The sequence below is a fragment of the Balaenoptera borealis genome (assembly GCF_965194805.1).
Source record: "Balaenoptera borealis genome assembly, chromosome: 5".
NCBI lineage: Eukaryota > Metazoa > Chordata > Mammalia > Artiodactyla > Balaenopteridae > Balaenoptera > Balaenoptera borealis.
In genome coordinates, this window is record NC_138862.1 from 3021229 (window position 1) to 3044969 (window position 23741).

General features: G+C 52.5%; 1 protein-coding gene across 5 annotated transcripts in view; it reads left to right on the top strand.

The window, feature by feature from the left end:
• Positions 1–12067: 12067 nt before the first annotated feature.
• CBS (cystathionine beta-synthase) overlaps positions 12068–23741 on the top strand; it is a 30838-nt gene continuing 19164 nt past the window's right edge. The window contains exons 1-6 of one of the 5 annotated variants that reach the window (XM_082393059.1): positions 12068–12213; positions 15950–16166; positions 19402–19508; positions 21510–21644; positions 23012–23091; positions 23187–23321. In XM_082393059.1, the coding sequence (XP_082249185.1) occupies positions 15958–16166; positions 19402–19508; positions 21510–21644; positions 23012–23091; positions 23187–23321 (666 nt within the window). In that variant the 5' untranslated portion in view covers positions 12068–12213; positions 15950–15957. The other 4 variants (XM_082393055.1, XM_082393056.1, XM_082393057.1 and 1 more) reach the window with 4 other exon arrangements.

A 23741-nucleotide genomic window follows, 5' to 3' on the forward strand; every position in this document is an offset into this window, starting at 1 on the left:
GTAGTATCCTCCAAAGCGCATTCAAGGCACAGCACACGGGAAAGAGAGTCAGGGCAGCATTGTACAGGGCCTCGTGAGCTCGGGAAGGACCTGGAGCTCGTTCTGAGTGGTGGGAAGGGTTTGAGCAGGAGGATTATACATTCTGATTCATGTTTCTGAAGTAGTGTCTCACCGCAGGGGGTTGGAAGGGGACCAGAGTGGAAGCTTCTGCTGTGGTCCAGGCAGGCAGGAGGGCAGCTCGGACTGTGGCAGGTGTTGGGGGCCGTTGAGTCTGGGACAGACGGTCTCCGTCCCCTTTGTCTTCTAGCTCTTCCAGTGGCTGCAGTGGCAGGTTGGCAGGTCCCTGGCTTCACCTGGCACGTCCCCAATGGACGGATGAGGTTGGTGCCTTTTCGTGCCATTGGCCATTTGCATGTCTCTGTGAAGCACCTGCTCAAGTCTCTGCCCATTTTAAAATCAAGTCGTTTGTCTTTTTCCTGTGTGTTTCTAGCACTTCTTTACACAGTCGGAGTCCTTTGTTGAAGGTTGCAAATACCTATCCCGGTCTAGGGCTTCCTTTTCCCTCTCAGTGGTGGGATGAACGCATGTCTTCCAATGTAACTAGTCCAGTTCAGCAATATTTCTTCTGTGGACAGTGCTTTCTGGGTCCTGTTTAACACACCTTTGCTCCCGAGTTCCTGCTGATATTCTGCCTTCGCCATAAGCTTATTGTCTTAGCGTGCACACTTAGGTTACACGCAGGATTGCTCTCTGATCGTTTTGTGTGTATGGTGTAGGGGTGCTTGTTTTTCTACAGGGTTAGCCCATCGCTTCAGCAACTTATTGTGGAAAGAGCCGCAACCTCCCCTGCAGAGCTGAGGGGGCCTCTGTTGAATCAGGTGACCACACATGTAGATGGGTCCATTTCCAGGTTCTCCAGTCCCGTGTACCTCCTGTGCCTCACATATAGTCAGAATGAAGGAGAGCCCATAGGACCTGCTGGTGGTCAGATGTGGTCAGAGAGAAGGTTCTAGATCGCCTCCACGGGCTTTAACCTCAGCAGATTTTTTTTTTCTTTATCAATTTCATTACTGATAAAGCTGATTGGAGAACATGAATGTGGGTTTTAAGGCCCGTAGAACTCGTCCTACCACCTCCATCCATGGTTTGACCTTGGGGCAGCCCACCTGAGGGGCAGCCTGTGTCCGCAGGACATGCACAGTCTCCAGGATGCTGCCGGTGCCAACCTGAGGAGGGGCCAGGAGAGTTGGTCCCCAGGGTTCGCACCTTTTAAACTGATCAATGTCCTGCAGTCAGGAGAGAAGGGACAAGTCAAGGGCCTCCGCCGAGCAGACCGCCACTCTCCTCTCCTGGGAAGGAGGGGGCGTGGGAGGAGAGGGGAGGGGGCGGCACTGTGATGGGTGCTGCTTCCTTGTGGAAACACAGTACTGAGCTAAAGGGGCGTCACTCCCCACCCCAGGATTCCTCAGTGCTCTCTCCCAGCTCCCTGGGCGGAGGCGGGTGGGGTCCAGAGTGGGCTGGGGAGGGCTCATCCCTCAAGGCTGCCCTCCGTCACGCACAGGCCACGTCCCCAATACCCCTACCCATCCTGTTCCACGGATGGGCGGTTGGCTTCATCCCAAGAAAGTTTCGAACAGGTGAGAACCGTGCAGTAATCAAGGGCCGCCCTGAGGTCAAGGCTGAAACTTCACTCCCCGAGCACCTGTCTCCCCTGAGCCTCGGTCCCACTGTCCAGGGAGGCTTCCCAGCACATGTGCAGGAGACCGAATGAGAACAAAGCCAGCAATCTGAAACTGCCGGAATTGATAAAGTGTAACCCTCCTCCCACATCAAATCCCTAAGAGAGGGTAGTCCAAAGCCGAGATCACCTGCCCCCATAAAGTTCAAAGACATTGAAGCTCAAGGTCTCTTCCTCCTATGGCATCTTATGTAATGGAAGCTTCTCAGCCAAACAGTCCTGAGGCCACCAGGTGGCTGCCTTCCCGTGCACCTGTTCCAGGAGCAGCAGGACGGGCCTGAAAACACAGCCCTGCAAGTCCACGTGGCCCGTCAGGAGAGCTCCCTGCCCGGGACGTAAGAGCTGCACCCGTCCCTGGTGGCGGGTTCCTGGTGGCTGGATGACTCACGTGGATGGCACAGTATGGGTCTCGGGGGGAACTACCATGCCCCCCCACCCCGCTTGGGACTTACTGTTAGAGTGAGCTCAGGAGCTCTCACCTCTGAAATGGGGCCCCCATCTCAGGACAGACTGCAGTCTTTTGCTCAGAAGATGCCAGGCTCATCCAGGTGAACTTGGCTCACTCCCAGCTGGAGCTTCCTTGGCAAGCGTGTTCAAACCTGACACAGCAGAGCCTTAAACTCAGAAAATCCCCACCTGCATCTGGTGAACAGACATTCAGGCACCTGCTTCAAATCCCAGGTCTTTTTTTTGTTTGTTTAACAAGTTGAATCAAATGAAATTGCCATTTTTTTGTAGGTTAAAAATTGCCAAACATCAGCAGTTTCATGTGGGTCAACCTAACATATCCCAAGGCTGGGTTGATTGCCATTGCAAGACGGGCAGAAAAAGCAGAGATGCAGGCGTCCGACTGCCTGGGTCGAATCCTGGTTCTGCTCCCCTTTAGCTGCAGACCTTGGGCAAGTCACCCAACCTCTCCTCCTAGGATAGTTATGAAGATTCCATTAGTTAAAGTTAGGTAAAGTTCCTCGAACAGTGAGTGGCACCTACATAGTAAGTGCTCAAGCAGGGTTAGTTGTTGTTATTAGGGGTAACACTATTAGTAGCTGAAGGTAGGACATGGTGGTGTGGAGAAGGACAAGCAGAGGAATAACCAGGAGCCCTAATAGGCTTGTTTTACAAGGTGAGGACTTGACAGGTGGTGTAAGAAGTTACTGAGGACAGGCCTATATGGGAAAAGAATCTAAAAAAGAGTGGACATATGTATTTGTATAACTGATTCACTTTGCTGTACACCTGAAACGAACACAACAATGTAAATCAACTATACTCCAATAAAATTTTTTTAAAAATAAAAAATAAAAATTTTCAAAAAGCCGTTACTAAGTACAAAACATACTCTGAAATTGACAAAACATTGCTGGGAAAACTAGAGTAGAGCTAAATAAATAGACCTCCCATGTTCATTCATGAACTAGAAAACTTATTCCCCAAATCAAAAAGAATAAAATACTTAGGAATAAATTTAATCAAGGAAGTGCCAGATTTGTACACTGAAAATTACAAAAAAATTGCAAAGAAATGAAAGAAAAACTAAGTAAGTGGAAAGTTATCCTTTGTTCACAGGTTGGAAGGTTTAACATTGTTAAGATGGCAGTACTCCCCCAAAACAATCTACAGATTCAGTTCAGTCCCTCTCACAATCCTAACAGCCTCTTTGTGCAAATGGAAAAGCTGATCCTAAAATTTTATGGAATTGCAAGGAAATCCAAATAGCCAAGGCAATCTTGAAAAAGAAGAACAAAGTTGGAAGACTTGCACTTCCTGATTTCAAAAGTTAGTACAAAGTTACAGTAATGAAAATGGTGTGGTACTGGCATAAGGATAGATGTATAGATCAACAAAATATTTAGAATTGAGGGTCCATAAGTAAACCCTAACATCTCTGGTCAATTGGTTTTGACAGGAGTGTCAAGACCAGTCAATGGGGAAAGAATAATCTCTTTAACAAATGGTGCTGGGACAACCAGTTATCCACATGCAAAAGAATGAAGTTGGATTCTTACCTCACACCATATGCAAAAAATTAAAGTAGATCAAAACTCTAAATATAAACCCATAAAACTCAACATGGTAAATCTTCACAAGCTTGGATTAGGCAGTGGTTTCTTAGGTATGACAGCAAAAGTGCAAGTCACAAAAGGAGAAAAAATAGATAAACTGGAGTTCATCAAAACTGAACACTTTTGTGCATTGAAAGACACTATCAAGAAAGTGAAAAATATGCCTCACAGAATGGGAGAAAATATCTGCAAATTATATATCTGATAAAAGGTCCAGTATCCAGAATATAAAAAGAGTTCTCACAACTCAACAACAAAAAGTCAGACAACCCAAGTAAGAATGGGCAAAGCATCTGAATAGACACTTTTCCAAAGAAGATATACAAATGACCAACAAGCACATGAAAAATGCTCAACATCACTTGTCCTTAGGGAAACGCAAATCAAAACCACAATCAGATAGCACTTCACACCCCCTAGGATGGCTAGGATCAAAACAAGGAATGATGGGAAGTGTTGGTGAGTGGGTGAACAAATTGGAACCCTCCTACATTGCCGGTGGGAGTGTAACATGGTGCAGCTGTGTGGAAAACAGTTTGGCAATTTCTCAAAAGGTTAAACACAGAATTATCATATGACTGAGCAACTCTATTTTTAGGTATATATCCAAGAGAAATGAAAACATATATCCATACAAAAAGTTGTACATGAGTATTCATAGCAACATTAGTCATAATAACCAAAAGATGGAAACAACATAAATGTCCATCAACTGATGAATAGATAAATAAAACATTGTATAGCCATACAACAGCATTTTATTGGACAATAAAAAGAAAAGTACTGATACATGTGACAACATGGATGAACCTTGAAAAGCATGCTACGTGAAGGAAGCCAGTCACAAGCGACCACAAGCTATACGATTCCATTTATATGAAATGTCCAGAGTAGGCATATCTAGAGAGACAAAGTAGATTAGTAGTGGCCAGGGACAAACACTGGGGGGGGGGGTATGGAAGGATTGGTGTAGGGGTGATGGCTAAGGGGTGGGGTTTCTCTCTATGGTGATGAGAATGCTCTGAAATTGAGTGTGTGGTGATGGCTGCACAACTCTGTGAATACACGAAAAGCCATTGAATTGTACACTTTAAATGGGTGAATTGTATGTATGTGAATTGTATCAATAAAACTGTTGCAAATATAAAAAGTTACTGGCATAAGAAAGATCATTTATTTTTATTGTTAAAATAGATATGGCCTAAAGTTCATAAATCAAGAAAAAGAAATACAGGATATCGTCTACATTATGGCGATGAATACCATTTTAAAAATGGCCAGGGCTTCCCTGGTGGCATAGTGGTTAAGAATCCGCCTACCAATATAGGGGACTTGGGTTCGTGCCCTGGCCCAGGAAGTTCCCACATACCACGGAGCAACTAAGCCCGTGCGCCTGTGCTCTAGAGCCCGCGAGCCACAACAGCTGAGCCCGCGTGCCACAACTACTGAAGCCCACGCACCTAGAGCCCATGCTCCACAACAAGAGAAGCCACCGCAATGAGAAGCCTGCGTGCCGCAACAAAGGGTAGCCCCCACTGGCCACAACTAGAGAAAGCCCGTGTGCAGCAACGAAGACCCAACGCAGCCAAAAATAAATAAATAAATAAAATAAAATAAAATGAAAATGACCAAATAAATTGTCTCTGAGACCTGGAAATGGGGGTGGAAAGAGACTCCAATTTTACTGGAGTATAGTTGATTTACATTGTTGTGTAATGCTTCTACCATTAACTCTTCTCCTGCGTTTGCTCTGTCACCCTGTGGATGAGAACCGTTTCCTCCTGCTGCCCTGTAACTGGAGGGGCCAGCCGGCCATCTGCCACCCAAACATGCCTCCCCAGGAGAGTTCACATGTCCCTCATCTGCCTCAATCTCCTGCCTCTTTCTGAGGTGCAAGCCCTTTTGCTGGGCCCTAGGGACCTCGGGTGCAGGGACAGCAAACTCTTCCACAACAGACATTTATTTTTTCACTGTCTGGAGGTTCAAGATCAGGTTGTCGCAAGATTGGTTTCTCTCTCCTTGGTTTGTATATGACCACTTTCTCCCCGTGTCCTCACATGGTCTCCCCTCTGTGTGAGTGCATCCCTGGTGTCTCTTCCCCGTCTTATAAGGACACCAGTCAGATTGGGTTCCAGCCTGCTATGGACTGAATATTTGTGCCCCCGTGCCCCAACCAAAAAAACCCCAATGTGACGGTATTTGGAGGTGGGGCCTTTGGGAGGTGATGAGGTCGTGAAGGTGGAGCCCTCGTGATGGGGTTAGTGCCCTTATAAGAAGAGACGCAAGTGAGCTTGTCCCCTGCTCCTTCCCCCAACATCTACAAGCCAGGAAGAGAGGCCTCACCAGGCTGGTGCCTTGATCTTGCACTTCTAGTCTCCAGAACTATGAGAAATAAAGGTTTGTTGTTTAAGCCAAGCCCCTACTCTTGTTAAAGAAAATTATTCTGACACTTGTTAAAAGGGTAAAGAAGACGTTATTTGAGACTATTGCAATAGGAGAGAGAGATGGGGCTCAACTCCAAGTACAAGGAGGAAGCCGGGGATTTGCAGCCGAGGAGCAGAGTGAGGGCTCAGTGGATGGAAAACTACTAGGACACATTAAGTCAGGGAGATTCTTTTTTTTTTTTTTAATTTATTTTTGGGTGCATTGGGTCTTCGTTGCTGCGCATGGGCTTTCTCTAGTTGCAGTGAGCGGGGGCTACTCTTTGTTGCAGTGCGCGGGCTTCTTCTTGCGGTGGCTTCTCTTGTTGCAGAGCATGGGCTCTAGGCACACGGGCTTCAGTAGTTGCAGCACGCAGGCTCAGTAGTTGCGGTGCATGTGCTTAGTTGCTCCGCGGCATGTGGGATCTTCCAGGACCAGGGATCGAACCCGTGTCCCCTGCACTGGCAGGCAGATTCTTAACCACTGCGCCACCAGGGAAGCCCTAAGGTGGGGAGATTCTTGATAAACAGACCTTGTAGAGTTCTTGCTAAAGGCAGGCCAGGGACTTCTACATCAAAGGAGGGGGGACCTTGATTGGATGTCAAGGGTGATCAGATATGGGGTGGGGCAGTCTCTTTAAACTGACTTAGCAGGATTCCTGCTAAAACTGGCCAGGGCGGGCCCAAGACAAGGTGTGTTTTGGGGGGATGCTAGTGGAGAAGAGGGCTCAGAGGAGCCTGACCAAGGTTTGGGCAAGGAGTCTTAGTTACCCTAAAGGCCTCTTTTTCACTTAATCACCTCTTTAAAGACTTTATCCACAAATATAGTTACATTCTTAGGTGTGTGTTGGGGGGTGGCACTTGACATACGAATTTGGGAGGTCACAGTTCAGCCCATAACAAGGACCCATCGTGCAAGCAGATAGGGTAGGGGGTCCCTGGAGAAAGAGAACCAGGCATGGCCTTCTCAACACAAGAGAAGCCATTTTTGGCCTAAGCCACTTTGTTTTTTTCTGCTTGTTTTGTTTTTGTTTTTGTTTTAAACTTTTATTTTATTTATTTGTTTTTTGGCTGCGTTGGGTCTTCATTGCTGCACACAGGCTTTCTCTAGTTGTGGCGAGTGGGGGCTACTCTTCATTGCGGTGCTCAGGCTTCTCATTGTGGTGGCTTCTCTTGTTGAGGAGCGCGGGCTCTAGGTGCTCGGGCTTCAGTAGTTGCAGCACATGGGCTCGGTAGTTGCAGCGCGCAGGCTCTAGGGCACACGGGCTTCAGTAGTTGTGGCGTACAGGCTCAGTAGTTGTGGCTCGCGGGCTCTAGAGTGCAGGCTCAGTAGTTGTGGTGCACAGGCTTAGTTGCTCCATGGCACGTGGAATCCTCCCTGACCAGGGATCGAACCCATGTCCCCTGCATTAGCAGGCAGATTCTCAACCACTGTGCCACCCGGGAAGTCCCCTAAGCCACTTTGTGATCTAAGCTTGGCCACAGTGCTTGCCCTTAAACAGGTCTCAGTAATTAATGATCTTTGGGGAAGTGAGGGAATGCAGGAACACAGCAAAAGCAGTCAAGAAACAATAGTTCCAAACTTCCCTGGTGGAACAGTGGTTAAGAATCCGCCTGCCAATGCAGGAGATGAGGGTTCAAGCCCTGGTCTGGGAAGATCCCACATGCTGCAGAGCAACTAAGCCAGTGCGCCACAACTACTGACACTGCGTTCTAGAGCCTGCGAGCCACAACTACTGAAGCCCACGCGCCTAGAGCCCATGCTTCGCAACAAGAGAAGTCACCGCAATGAGAAGCCTGCACACCGCAGCGAAGAGTAGCCCCCACTCACTGCAACTAGAGAAAGCCCACGCGAAGCAACGAAGACCCAATGCAGCCAAAAATAGATAAATAAATTAATTAATTTTTTTTTTTTTTTAAAGAAAGAAACAATAGTTCATTGGTAAAACTAAGTCCTAGTTCCTCCTCAAGGAATGTACATCACAGTCTGATACAGTCTTTGAGTTCTGCAGGAACTGAGACCCCCACCAGGTACAGGATGGGATAATGATGTTGACCCTCCTGGCTTCAATCAACTAAAGATTGGATTCTGTCGACCTTGGCCCCAATTCTATGCTGAATTCTCCTCTGCCCAAGCCCCCTCATGAACATGCATATACCACCCAAGCCCCTCATGAATATGCATGTACCCTTAGCTTAAAACTTACCCAGTTTTGCTGTTCGGGGATACAGTGCTTTGGGAAGGATCCCCGGTGTTCTCCTTACTTGCTGCAAGTAATACATCCTTCCTTCTCCCACTCTTTGGCTTGGTTGTGTCTTTTGGCTTGACACCCACCAAGAGGCACACCCTGTTTTCAGGTAACAACAGGATCCAGCTTGATTCTTGATCTGGGACCATTTTCCATCAAAAGGTGCTAGTGAAAGATTATAACCTATATAGTATGGCTAGAATCCATGAGTTTACCTTATATAAATAAAAACAAAGTAGTGGTTTACCTATGGCTGCTGCGTTGATGGGGGTATGGCTGCTAATGGGTACAGGGTTTCTTTTTGGAGTGACACAAATGTTAAAATTGTGTGATGGTTGCACAACTCTGTGAATACTAAATATTAGTGCTTGTGTGCAAAAACCCATTGGTCTGTTCACTTTCAATGGTAGAATGTATGGTTTTTTAAAAACAGGAATCTATGAATCCACACTGGTGTAAATAAATGAATGAATGCATGAGTGCGGGAGAAGAAAAACTCTTATAGTGGAATGCCAAATAATAAATGTAGAAGGAATGATAGAATTAGAAAACCACCCCTGGGCAACCATTTTAATTGAAATTGACTCAGACAAATCATCAATGGAAGCTATAATTAGAGGATGAGATTTGACAAGTCACAGGGTACTTACATAGTTTCAAAGCATCTCCCCATAAGATGCTTACTAATTACAAGAGTGAAAATGGTAACTTTACAGTGGAGCAAGCAAGTGGGCAAAGTTAACCTTGCCAGTGATGGGACACTCAGACACCAGGTGCCCCTGTCACATCACAGACACTGACTCAGCACCACTCCTGTGGTCTCCATCCAGAGTGCATCCCCTGGGTGGAATTAGACCAAACCAAGGACATTCTACAAAATCCCTGGCCTGTACACTTCAAAAATGTCAGTGTCCTGGGGATTCCCTGGCAGTCCAGTGGTTAGGACTCCACACTTTCACTGTTCAATCCCTGGTCAGGGAACTAAGATCCCGCAAGCTGCACAGTGCAGCCAAAAAAAAAAAGGAGGGAGGAAGGAAGGAAGAAAAAATGTCAATGTCTTAATACAAAGAATAGCTAAAGAGACTCAGCCACTGAATGTGGCATATGGTCAGGGACTGGCTATGCAGGACACTGTTGGACTGATTGGCAAACTGAGTAAGGTCTGTTGGTTAGATCATAGTTTTGTATCGACGTTAACTTTTTGTTTGTTTTTTAAAGTCTTTAATTTTTTAAAAGCAGTTTTAGCTTAACTTCTTGATTTTGACAGTTGAATTATGGTTATAGGAAACAATTCTTTGTTTCTGGGAAATACACACAGAAGTAGTTGGGGGTAAAGGGACATTGTATCTCCAACTTACTCTCAACCATTCAGAAAAACCAGATAGATAGATGGTAGATAAATTGATGACAGAGACTTAGATACATATTTTATATGTAAGAATCCAAGAGAGAGAGACACAGAGAGAGAAGTGTAAAGCAAACATAATAAAAATTTAACATTTGGAAAATCTGGATGAAGGGCACCTGGAAATTCTTTATACTATTTTTGCCACTTTTCTGACATTCTGAAATTACGTCAAAATTTTAAAAAAAAATTTTATGCTTGCCTTTTAAAACAACACAAATTCATTGTCTCTCACAGTTCTGAGTCCAGAAGTCCAAAATCAAGGTGTCGCAGGGCCTTGCTCCCTCTGAGGGCTCTGGCGGGGGGTCATTCCTGCCTCTCTAGCTCCTGGTGGTTGCCTGTGTTCTTGTCTTGTGCCTGGATGGCTCTAGTCTCTGCCTCTGTCTTCACATGGCATCTCCCCTCTGTGGGTCTGTGTCCAAATTTCCCTCTTATAAGGACACCAGTCATATTGGATTTAGAGCTCCCCTCTTTCTTCACTATGACCTCATCTTAAGTTGATTATATCCTCAAAGACCCTATTTCCAAGTAAGATCACACTCAAAGATTCAGGGGTTAGTAAAAGTTTAACATCTGGGAATCTGTGAGTATCTGGGAATTCTTATACTATTCTTGCCACTTTTGTGGCAGTCTGAAGTTATGCCAAGATAAAGTAATTCGGAGCATAATCAAAAACTGCCCACTGGAAACCCTCCCAAGCGCCCCAGGTCATTGAGGCTAAAGTCCGGATCGTGGCCTGGACTCCGCCTCCCCTCCCACCTCTGACCGCACCTGCTTCCGCTCCGGCCACAGTGACCTTCCCTGCTTCCCCGGACACCCTGCCTTGTTCCTGCCCCAGGCCTTTGCACTGGCTAACTTCAGCCGGGGACATCCTTCTCCAGGACAAGATGTGGTTCCTAAGCTCTCTACTCAAGGGTCACCTGTCCGCAGAGACCTCCGACCACCTGATCTAGGACTCTCGCACTCCTGTCTTTCTCCATTCCCCGCTGTATCATTCTTTATTATCAGTCTCATTAGTGGAAGTTTTTTTATGAAGTGATGTCTGTTGAGCCCCCTCCCCTAGAACAGCAGCCCCACAGGCGCAGAGCTTTTGTCTGAGCTTCCTCTGTTTCCCACGCAGTGCTGGGAGCAATGCGGGCACGTGGCCAGCGCACGAAACAGCTGGGTGCTGGGCCAAGTAACTCCATCCTGTATGTCTGCCCAAGCCTGGCGGCTCCGCCTTTCACTTAGTCACTGCAGTGCAGGAGAAACTCAAGGGTCAGGGATTCTCCATTCAGCTCGGGAACCTCAAGAGGCAGCCAGGCTCTTTAAAAGTCGAGAGCACCCAGTCTGGAATATTGTTATTAGCGGTGGCCTTCCCAGCGGCCAGGGCCGTCCTGGCCGTCAGCCTTCGGCGCCCGTGACTGGTGAGAGCCTGCCGGCAGCCCGGCTCGCAGCGGCTTTGTGGCTTCTGGCCATGTCCACGTGCGCTCAGGTTCCCTCCCTGATGGGAGCGGTCACCGGGCTGGGCAGACATCGGGCCTCGGCCGGCGAAGCACTGTGTATGCTGGGCCCTTGGACCGTGAGGGGCAGGAAATAAGTCGGGACAAACCCGCCGGGGTGGATCCGAAGCCCAGGTGCAGAGCGCCTACTGTCTGCGCGCTGGGCCCGCCCGCAGCTTTCAGCCCCCTGGGGTCCCGCGACCAGACAGAACCGTGTCCGGTGGTCGCGGGACCGGGGCCTGCGTGAGGGGACCCAGCAGGCGGGATGCGTGCTGAGGCTTATCCTCAGGGCCTTCCAAGTCCTTCCTCTCTCCAGACCGCACGTTTTAAACTCACCAGTCAATATTTATTTATTACACTCCCGCAGAGCAAGGATTTACCCAAGTAAAACAGAATCGGGACATTGGATACAGAGTATTCGCACACCCCTGGATGCGCGGTTCTGGTTGGGGTCCCGGGGCGGGGCGTGGGGAGAGGGTAGGGGTAGGCGGAGCGTGCGGGGGTCCCGGGAGTGAGGGGAGAAGAGGGGACAGAGGCCACCGGCCCACGGCTGCGTCAAAAGAGAGTAGGTGATGGGGGTGGGGTCTTGACCCAAGGTGCGGCAGTGGGGGAGGGATGGGGGCGTGGCGGGGTGGGCGTGGCGAGAGGCGGGTACGAGAGAGGTGGTGCCCCGCGATCCGCAACTCGGGATTGGCCGGAAGCCGGCCCCCGCCCCCTCCTCTCGGCCAATCGCCTTCCTTCCACTCTGGCCGCCCGGTCCCCGGGGTGCCACCCAGCCCCGGGGTTGCGCTTTCCGGGTCACCGCTCGCCGCTCCCGGACGCGCCCAGCCCGCCGCTTTTTCCCGGTCTCGGTCCAGGTGAGCACTTGCCGGACCGAGACTCGCCCCACCCCTAGGCGGAGGGATCTGGCCGGGGTCTGGGTCGGGGTCCCCGCCTCGTCAACCGCTGGGCCGGCGTTGCATCATCTACATCTGCCAGCCGCGGAGCTGGTCCCGCGCCCCCCGCGTCCCGGACCCTCCCCTTATCGCGAGTCCAGACTGTCCTGAAGCTGGGGGTTCCGCGCCCACGTGGCCCAGGGCCTCCACTCCAACTCCTGCGGCTGCGGAGGGGACGGCAGGGGGCGCGAGCCGGAGGGCGTCGGGCTGAGACTTTTGGAAGATGCGCTCTAATGGTGCCATCATTGATTTTTCGCTGCAATTTGGATGGGAAATGGTTGTCTCGAAAATTGCTCTTTTCTGCCAGTTCTGTGGAGTGGGGGGGGGGGCGGGGTGTAAAATATTGATGTAGTTGCGTAGGCTGCACGGGAGGTGGCTGCCCGCGAGGGGAGGGAGCGCAGGGCAAACAGGGCCCTGCCTCCAGCACGTACTAAGGGGATGGGGGAGGGTGCCCTGAGACCCCGACTTCGAGCCCTAGGCAAGGCGGATGGCTGAGCTGGAGAACGGGGAGGGGTAGTGGGGAAGGAGCGGGAGCGCAAAACTTAGCCTCCCAGGGGTTACCTGGGGGTGTTTATCCCAGACGGTATCCCCAAAAGCCCCTCCTAAAGGCCGGGTGACCGGGCGGTCTCCAGATCCTCTGTAGGGTCTCAATTTCCCGCCTGAAAAGTCTCCCTTTGAAACGGGAGTTTACTACCTTCCGCACCCTTGGCCCTAACTGGCCCCCTTGGGCCGAGTGTTGCGCGCGTGCAGGGTGCTGGGGGGGGCGGGGGGCGTGACCCCAGGAGGGTCTTGTGGTTTGAGGTGCGGCAGGAGCCAGCAGGACCGCGCCAGGGGAGCCCGCCTTCCCAGCGCGCACGTGCGTCGGCGCGCGGGGCGCTGTGCCCGCGGGGCGCTGTGCCCGCCGGGAGCTGAGACGGGCTGCGCTGGACTGAATCCGCGGGTTCGAACCCGGGTCGCCCAGCGAGGGTCCCGCCGAGTGCCTGTGGGTTCTACGGAGACTCTGTCGGTCTCGATTTGAGTTCCCAGCAGCCCCTTACCTTTCGGGAGGTCGCTACAGGCGAGGCAAGTCGCCACATAGGAGGCGCAGGGCTGCCTGCGTCTGCCGGGCCGGTCTGCGGGGTGTCCTGGCCAGGGGGCTGCCGGCCTGTCGGCCTCTGATGCGGAGAGAGGTCTACGACAGGGGCGCTTCTGCACGACGGAAGAACCACCTACCGCGGGCGCACCGCGGAGCGAAGGCAGTGTTCCGCTTACCTCGGGGGCTTTTTGAAAGGTGGAAGAAGGACGCGGGACGTTCCTGCGTGGTTTCACGAGGGGAACTGAGAGCCTGAAAAAGTACTTGCTGATCCAAAGACTTGAAGGAACCTCTGCTCTAGGCACGTTTGGGGGCAGATCGGCTGGGAGGCTGGTTTCTCCCGGAAAGCCGTGCGCCGCGGGCCTCGTGGATTTGAAACGGATGTGATTGCCAAGGGTGGGGGTGGGTCTCCGCTTCCCTTGCGCGCAGGCTCCTGCCTGGGCATCTGGGGCGACCTGCTGGGTGCTGGTCTGCACCTGGTCCTGCGCTGGGAGACAGGGAACCAGCTGGGGCGCCCTCTGCCCTTGCTGATGGCGGCGGTACCCGGATGGGGCCGCTCCCGAGGAGAAATCCAGCGGGTCCACGAGCCTCCATGTGCACCTCCAAGTGAGGGGCCCTTTGCACCTTCAGCCCAGTTCCGCCTGGGCCACCCGAACTTTTCACAGCAAACTGCCTTCCGAAATGTCCTGGGGAGCAGAGGAGCAAGGCTGGGGGCTGGGGTCCCTCCAGCTTCCCGGAGGAGTGGTGAGGGCTGCACTCAGAGGTCGCCCCGAGCCACATCCCCTACCTTGAGCTCCTCGCAGGGACCTTCCAAACCCACAGGGCTCCAGAGACTTGGTGGTGGTGGTGGGGGGGAGCTTTAGATTTGCAGAAAAATTGAGAAGAGAGCAGAGTTCTCACGTACCTCCCCCCTCACACACCGTTCCCCCTGTTATTACCATCTTAACGATTTTTACAGTTAATGAACATTATGGTTAACTAAAGTCCCTACTTACTCAGATTTCCTTAGTTTCCCCTAATACCCTTTTCTGTTCTGGGATTCCATCCAGGAGACCTCATTCCATTTAGTTTTCACTGCTCCTTACGGAGTTGGAGCCGTGTTGAGTGTTCGGTCATCAGCCTGGTGAGTGACGGCTCTGCTCCGGCCGTGGACAGGTCCTCTGTTCAGTGTGGGAAATCGCAGGGAGGCAGCCGAGCGGCTGAGTTCAGTCCTGGTTTCTGAAGATGAGAGGTGGGCGTCTGCTCACTGTCACCAGAAGGAGCCGGGCAGGGCTGCAGCCTCTTCTTTGAGTGTGCCCATTCCCTTTCCTTTCTTTCTTTCTCTCTTTCTTTCTTTCTTTCTTTCCTTTCTTTTCTTTCTTTTTTTTTTTTTTGTCATCTATTTTAAGGTTCCATGAGATTTTTAAAATTTGATAAAATACACGTAATATACTGTTTATTTTAACCATTCATAAGTGTAAAATTCAGTAGCAATACACACATTCACAATGTTGTGCAACCATCACTATTATCTGTACCCCAAACTTTTTCATCATAACTGTGTACCCATTAAACAGTGACTCCCCTCCCCCTGCTCTTGGGAATCTCTATTCCGCTTCATGTCTCTCTGATTTGCCTATTCTAGGTACCTCATATAGGTAGAGTCATGCAATATTCTTCTTGCTCTGGCTTATTTGACTTAGCAGAATGTTTCATTCCTTTTTTTTTAGGGTAAAAATATATTTATTATCATCTTCATCTTCCTCTTATTATTTCCATCATGTAAATGTAGTCTTTTAAAATATATATATTTATTTATTTGGCTGCTCCGGGTCTTAGTTGCAACATGCAGGATCTTCATTGTGGAATGCGGGATCTAGTTCCCTGACCAGGTATCGAACCTGGGCCCCCTGCGTTGGAAGCACAGAGTCTTAACCCGTGAACCACCAGGGGAGTCCCTAAATGTAGTCTTTTTAAAACAACTTTATTGAGATATCTTTGATGTATACAAGTTGTATATATATTTAAGGTGTACAACTTGATGTTTTGATTTATGTATACATTATGAAAAGACACCACAATCAAGCTATCAAGATGAATAACATTCATCCCCTCTACATAGTTGCCATGTGTGTGTGTCTGTGTGTGTGTGCATGCGCTCACATGTTGAGAAGATTTTAAAACTTCATTCTTTTTTCATGGCCAAATACTATTCCACTGTATGGGTAAACCACATTTTGTTTATCCATTCATCCACTGATGGACACTTGGTTTGTTTCCAGGTTTTTGCTATTGCGGTTTATGAATGCGGTGGGCAAATACTGTATGTTTCCATTTTTTTTGGCTATATGCGTAGGGGTGGAATTGCTGGGTCACACGGTAGTTGTATGCTTAACCCTTTGAGAAACTGTCCAGATGTTGTCCACAGCAGCTGCTGCCTGCGTAGTTATGACTTTTCCTGCCAAGCTACTTGAGTGAATGGAGCTCCACACCCAGAGGGGGCTGGGCGAGCAGGATTCCCAGGACAGGCAACAGAGAAGCAGGCTCTCCTGCAGGTGTTTGGAAACGGACCGAACTGACGGCATCTCTTCCCCTTGCCTTTGACAGATCCCACCATGCCTTCTGAGACACCCCAAGCAGAAGAGAGGTCTGCAGGGTGCCCCCACCTCTCAGGGGCACACCTGGGGAAAGGGAGCCTGGAAAAGGAGCCTCCGGAAGACAAGGAGGACAAGGAGGTCCTGTGGATCCGTCCCGATGCCCCGAGCAGGTGCTCCTGGCAGCTGGGCAGGCCTGCCACCAACTCTCCACATCACCACACTGCTCTGTGAGTCCCCTTTATGATCATAAGGTGGGGGGGAGAGTTTGTTACCTGAAGCCAGGTAGCCATATGGACCTGGGGTGTGAACCACCACCCCATCCCCACCTTCCCTTGCAGTCACTCTGGATGGATGGTGAGCTGGGGTGGGAGGTATTTTATAGCTGAGTCCCCCAAGGCTCAGAGAGGCCAAGGCTTGTTTGTGCTGTAACGCAGCACCTAGTTCAGTGCCTCCCAAGAGCAGATGCTCAATAAATAAAGGGATGTGCCCAGGTCCCACGCTCTGAGTGACAGGTAGGGGGGAGGTTTCTGATCCAGATCCGTCCGGGTGCACACTCTTGTAATTAGGACCATGCCTGCCCTTCTCTGCTTAACTCCAGGCCGTGAAATTTTTTTCTGTAGTGGGGTCTTTGTGGTTGGACTGAGGCTGTTGGATGAATAAACCACGACTTTAAGCCCTCTCTTGGGTATTCATGTGTCTGCAATGATCTCATTATGAATAACTGCAGTGGAAAATGCAATTCATTTAGTCACAGCACCTACTACATTTGTGCCCTGTTCTAGGTGCAGGAGATCAATCAGTGGGAAAGGAAAAAAAAGAAAAAAAAAAAGGGAACAATCCCTGACCCATCATGAAACTCAAACTGAGTTCACTGAATCTTAGGATTATCTTTATTTCCTTAGCGTTATCTCCCAGAAGTACAGCAAATGAGTCAGAAGAACATGCCTTTTGGATGTTCGGTTCTTATTCCTCATACACTGCTGTACCAACGTTTATGATTATTGATTTCCGATTCAGAACTGGGGAGGGGGAGGGGGTGCACTCCTCACTGGGGCCAATGGACCGAAGTAACATTTACAAACCCAGAAGCTCCCAGCGTTAAACATACCTCGATTGTGGGAGCTCAGGAGGCCAAGTTAGCCGCCGGCCATAGGGCATGAGCCCCTGCTTCCAGAACAAAGCAGAGCAGGGGTTGAAATGGCTCTGTGAGCTTCTCACTGGGCCTGGGGTGGCTGGGACACCATCCCATCCAGGCTGCAACCTGGCATCACATGTGCACTTCACGTGGTGGCCTAACCCTCCTAAAACGCCCTGGCGGGGTTGCTGTCCCATCCTGAAACCGCTTGTCCCAGTTCAGGTTCTGAGGAGCTGGGCTTGGGCCTGAGGCTCCGGGGCTCCCCCGCTGTCAGGACACTGGACCCGGGTCCCGGGACGAGGCAGCCTAGGCGATCCCGGTGGTGAGAGCACAGGGCTGATGAGACAGGTGACGTGGCCGGGCGGCCTGGGGAGACCTCAGAGCCGGTACCTGGATGGGCAGGAGGTGCCAGCCCTGTGGGTATCTGGAGAAGGGGTTCCAGACGGTTCCCAGGCAGGGTGGGCTTAGAACGAGGAACAGAGTGGGAGCAGCAGAGGGAGGGGAGGGGCTGCGGAGGGGAAGCACAGCCAGGCGCCCTGCCAGGCGAGGGCTTTCAGGTTATTCCAGGGGGCTATAGGGCTCTGCTCCCAGAAGCCTCCTGGGCTGTCACAGGGAAAGCAGCTGAGATAAGGTGTTAAATTCCCTCCCCAGGCCCCGGCCCCGGCCCCGATCACCTCAGGCAAGCTTCCCAGGTGACTTTCTGGCCCCCCAGGGCCTGGTACTGAGTCAGGAACCCTGAGTTCTCCGCTGGCCCACCATCCCCTGCCCGGGGGCGGGGGGCGGGCTGGGCCTCCCCCTTCTCAGGCCGCTGCAACCTCTGCTGGGGGTGGATGACTCAGCCGCCCTCCGGTCCTTCCCAGGTGTTTACCCCTCCTGCCTTGGCTTTAACTAGTTAATAAGTCAACCCCGAGGTCGCCCCTAGAGCTTGGTCTCCCTCCAAGTCTGGGGTCAGGAGCCCTTTGCCCCCGCCCGGGCTCTCCCCTCACCCCGACTTCCGCACCTCTCTTGGCCAAGCCTGCCTCTGGGGTGGCTCGGGGCGTCCGTGTCACCTTGGAGGGTGCAGTTGGGCTCCAGCTAGGCCATGTTGCTGCCTGTCTGGGCCCCGGGGCGGAAGGCAGCATTCCTGGGGAGCTGGCTCACCAACTTGGGAGAGGAGAGGAATCTACATGGTTAATGGGTCCCTGCAGTGGGGACCGCGGCTCACGCAAGCGTGAGAGCCGTGGGGATGGCGCCTGAGAAATCCAGGGTGTAGGAAGCCATTGAGTTTCTTGGAGCTCACGTCAGTTTTGCATATTCCGGGATGAATAGTTGGTCCCTGAGGATGAGGATGGAGGCAACATCGTGGGGGCCTCAGGAAACGCAGGCATCACGGCGTGCACACAGCTGAGCAGTGGCTGGGCTGTCCCACACCTTCCTGTCCCCTGTCACCGGCTTCTCAGCTGGAAGAACCACTGGGAGGGGGCCAGTCACTCAAATGTGAAGGGGGACAGTTGGCCAATGAGAAGCAAATCCCGTTCTGAGCCTGGAGGCCCACCTGGGAATTCGCCTGACCTTAGCCCCAAGGACAAGAGATGACCAGCCAGAGGCCTTTGTTCTTTGGTCTGAGTATCAGGCTTCCTGCCACCTGTGCCAGACGCTCTAAGTGATGCCAGGTGCCTGGGTAGGCTCTTTGCAGTCACTGTCACTGCCCGGTGGCCAGACTGTCTGAGGGGGTCTCTGTCCAGGGGTCCCCACCAGTTTTTTCATCGAAGAAAAGGAAGGGAGGTATCCCAGGAGGCAGGTGCTGAGAGAGGAGGTGAATTGAAGATCAAAAACCTAAAAAGATCAGGACTTCCCTGGTGGTCCAGTGGCTATGACTCCGCCTTCCAATGCAGGGGGCATGGGTTTGATCCCGTATGCCAAAAAAAAAAAAAAAGTACCTAAAAAGGTGGACCAGGACATGATGTTGTTTTGAAGTCAGTGTTTGTTTGTTTTAACTTTTTTATTTGGAAATAACACTCAAATGAAGTTGCAAAAATCATACAGAGAGGTCGTGGGGACGTTCGCCCAGCTGCCCACTGATACCGTCTGTTACCACAGTGCGTTTTCAAACCCCGGAAACGTTGCAGCTGTTCACTAAATTGCATTCATTTTCATAGGTTTTGAGGTGTACTTGCCCGTGCACGTGTGTGACCTTTTACCAAATGTAGATTTGTGTAATTGCCACCCAGATCCTCATGAAAGGCAGTTCTTTGATTTACTTCTTGATTTATTTAAAAGAATGTGCTGGACTGCCAAGGCTGGTACCATTTTGTTTCTCTGAGTAATCATGGACTCCTCTGTTTTAGGGCAAAATCTCCCAAAATCTTGCCAGACATCCTGAAGAAAATTGGGGATACCCCGATGGTGAGGGTCAACAAGATCGGGAGGAACTTCGGCCTGAAGTGTGAGCTCCGTGAGTACCGGCTTCCTGCGCGGCTCGCAGGCCTGGGGTGCGGGTGGGCCCTCAGACCCTGGGGGAGGGGTGTTGGACCCCATCAGGTGAGGTCGGGATGCACACAGGACAGGGCGGGGTGCTGGAGGGTGAGCGAGGCCTCTCCGGAGCCGCTGGAAGGGAGGCCGTGGCCTGTGAGCCGAGGGCTGTATTGTGGAGGGAAGCGTGTCCGGGCAGATGTCGGGGGCAGAACCCGAGCCAGGAAGGAGGGTGCTCTGACCCGGCCACTGCAGGAGTGGGAGGCCCGATCCCGGGAGCAGAGCGGCGCCGTTCGGTCTCGGACTCTCGTAGGGAGGAGCAGACATACCGTGGGTGGGGTGGGCTGACGTGAGAGCCGGGGCGGTTTTGGTGATGAGGGTCCCAGCCATCAGCCCGGCAGGAACTGGCTGCCCCGGTGCTCAGACAGACAGTTCGCGTCTCACTTATGAGACACAGAGTGGGGATCTGGGGGCTGTGTCTGGTACACAGGGGGGTCACCTGAGAGTCTTATCCAAGTCCTATGGAGAAGGGGCTTCTTTGCAGGAGGCTGTTCCCAGGAACACAAGAGGGTGGGGGGCTTTCTCCACCTCCACTGTTCTCCCGGGCTCGGAGCCCAGGTAGATGTCAGCCTTGTCCCAGAGGAAGTGACAGGTGCAGAGGCCCTGGCGGGGACCAGGCCCGGTGCTGCTGGGGCAGAGAGAGCTGGGGAGGGGAGAGCGTGGGGGTCCTTGGGGGTCAACACCTCCTAGGGGAGGGTCCGAGGCCACGTGGTCGATTCACCCCAGAGACATCACCATCAGAGGCTTCCCGCGCACCCCTCTGGTGAAGAATCCTCTCATAAGCAACGAGCAGTACACACTCCCAGGCGCTGCTGGGGGTGTATCAGAACAGCCCAGGAGAGCTATCGTCTGCTCTGTGCTCCTCCGTCAGATAATAGAGACCAGTAACTAGTACCCCGTAGGCATGGGCCTGCTGCGTGCGCTTCAACTTGGCAGGAGCCCCTGAAGTAGGTTTTACTGTGTCTATTATACAGATGGAAAAACCGAGCCTCAGATTGGTCACTTGACTTGCCCACGGCTGATCAGCTTGAATCCCTGCATCTCTGTTGGCTTTCCCATGGGCTCATTAGAATTTTCTAACAAGTAATTCAAGTGTGTGGCCTACAAGAGTCTGGGGTGCAGGGCTCCTCAGCGGTCAGACATTCACGAGCCCCTCCTTCACTGTCCCGGCAGGGGCCTCCCTGGGTCTTAGGGGAGAAAGCCGGTCTATGGTTGTGGATTTCAGAAACCAGGACCCAGCAGGAGGAGCTCGTTTTGTGGGTGCTGCAGGCCGGCCTGGTCCTTCAGTCACATTTGGTGCCATCTCTCCCCCTTTTACGAACACTGCATATTTTTAAGAGGTGGGAGGGAGTCCTCCCCCAAGGAAAGAAGAGCAGACGCAGAGGCTTAGGCACAGGAGAGGACATCGTATCTGCCAGGTGGGGAAGATGGTGGGAGGCGGGTGTGGAAGGTGTGTGGGTCCTGGTCTGGGGGTGTGACGGGCGAGCTGTGGCTTCAGGACATCAGGTCGTCTGTCATGGTCCGCGGGGTACGGCGGGGCTGTCTGCCCTGATTTAAGCCTGGGCTTCAGTCGGCCGCTCCCCGCACGCCCAGCAAGTCTCTTCGGGACTGTGTTGCCTCACGGGGGTGGCTCTGCTCCGTCCATCCAGTTGGCGGGGCTCTTTAGGCTCCTCTGTCTCATACACTTGGAGTTGCCACATGGTCCATGGGGGGTGGGATGGGCAGGTGGCAGAAGCTCCCGTGGGCGAGCACCGGCACCCACGTCAGGTGTGGGAGGTGGCAGTGGACAGGCGATGATTTTCAGGACCACTGAAGCTTGTCCCTGCGTCCTGGGCGTATCGGGTGCTGGGGAGGGGTCGGCACGGCCGGCATCCCTTAGCGGTCGGGGGCCTCTTCCTCTCTCATGATGCGTCTCTGGCTCCAGTGGCCAAGTGCGAGTTCTTCAACGCGGGCGGGAGCGTGAAGGACCGCATCAGCCTGCGAATGATTGAGGATGCTGAGCGCGAGGGGACCCTGAAGCCTGGGGACACCATCATCGAGCCGACGTCGGGGAACACAGGTGGGCGCTGCCACGGGCCAGAGCTGCCGGCCCGGGTGACCCATGGCTGCACGCGCTGGCCTCTCCGGCTGGCCCTTCCCTTCCCTCCATGCACTTTGCTCGGCACCTGATGCCTGTGTGCAGGTGTGTGACTGAGCCCAGCTTTCTCTGATGTCTTGCCATCCCAGCTGCATTGGTGATGTTGGAGTCTGTTATGTGGGCAACTACACCTTGTAGTAAAAATCTGTCCTAGTTTCCTATGGCTGCAGTAATAAATCCCACAGCCCGGGCGGCTTAATCAACAGACGTTTATTATCTCACAGTCTGGAGGCTGGACAACTGAGACCAGGTGTGAGCAGGGCTGGTTCCTCCTGAGGCCTCTCTCCCGGGATCTTCTCCCTGTGTCCTCACACGCGTCCCTCTGTGTGTGTCTGTGTCCTGATCTCCTCTCTTATGAGGACACCAGACATGCGGGGTTAGGGCCCACCCATGTGACCTCGGTTAACCTTAATCTCCTCTTCAAAGACCCATCTCCAGTTAGAGTCACATTCTGAGGGGGGCTGCAGGGTGGGACTTAAACAGATGAATTTTGGAGAGACACAGTTCAGCCCATAACACTCCACCCTCTGGCCCCCAGAATTCATGTCCTTCTCGAAAGCAAAGTATATTCACCCCCATCCCAACAGCCCCCCAAAGTCTGAACCCATTCCAGCACCGATGTTAAGTCTCATCTAAGGATCACCTAAATCAGAGGTGGATGAGACCTGAGGCTCGATTCCTCCTGAAGCAAAATTCCTCTCCGGCTGTGAACCTTCAAACCGGACAAGTTATGTGTTTCCAAAGCACAGTGGCAGGCCAGGCACAGGACAGACATTCCCATCCAAACCCAGAAAGGGGTCGTGGGTCCCAAGCAGGTCCGAAGCTGAGTGGGGCAAACTACGGGAGATCTTGAGGCTCCAGAACCCTCCTCTCTGGCTCCACGTTCTGTCTTCAGACTAACTGGGGTGGCCCTTCCCCTCAGCCCTGGGCAGCGGCCCTGACCCCTTTGGAACCAGGGAGGAGGCGTCCGGCCCTGGCCTGTGCCCCGGGCCCGTGGTGGGGCTGGGGACGGGAACACGCGGGCTCCACAACGTCTGCTGCTATTGTCACCTCCCAGGCGCCCAGTAAGAGCTGGAGGAATTGGGGTTCATGGTGGGCACCCTGCTTTTTTCTCTGGGCACACTTGCCTTTTTATCTGTGCCTCCACATTCTCCTCTTATCCCCTCATTTAAGGGCAGAAGGGGATGACGTAGGGCATTTTTGTAGCGCCCTCTCCCCTGGGCCTTTGGGGCTGGAAGCGGGGTCTCGGGGGCACCGTGGCCCCCTCTCACTGCATGTGCTGTCCCCAGGGATCGGGCTGGCCCTGGCCGCCGCGGTGAAGGGCTACCATTGCATCATCGTGATGCCCGAGAAGATGAGCACTGAGAAGGTAGGCGGGTGGGCAGGGGTGGGGCATCTCCCCGGCCCGCTGCCCCTGCGCTACAGGCCCGGTGGGGAGGTGAAGGCCACCACGTACCTCTGCAGGTGGACGTCCTGCGTGCCCTGGGGGCTGAGATCGTGAGGACGCCCACCAACGCCAGATTCGACTCCCCTGAGTCACATGTGGGCGTGGCCTGGAGGCTGAGGAACGAGATCCCCAATTCTCACATCCTGGACCAGGTGAGGGCCGGCCCTGGGGGCCAGTGTGTGCCCAGAGGCTTGGGACCAAGTGGGGCCTTCCCTGGGGGATGTCTGTCGGGGGCTTGGGGGTGGTGTCACATCTGCAGCAGGAGCAGAGGCTGCAGAGTGACCGACGCACTGGGACGCGGTCACTGGCTCCTCCCAGCCCAGTGTATGGCCGGCAGGGTCGGCCAAGCCTTTGGCTCTGCTGTCTGTGTGCCGGCTTCGAGGGCTCAGCTCAGTGCGCTGGAATGCCCTTTGCAGAGGACCCTGGAAGCTCTCTAAAGGCATAAAATACATGCAGACCTTTTGACTGGAAGCTCTTCTTTGTCACTCACTCCACATCTGGGTTAATTCAGAAATCGCATCTTCTGGAGAGCTGGTTTTCATGCTTGGTGTCTGTTGAGGTGCCCGGGCCAT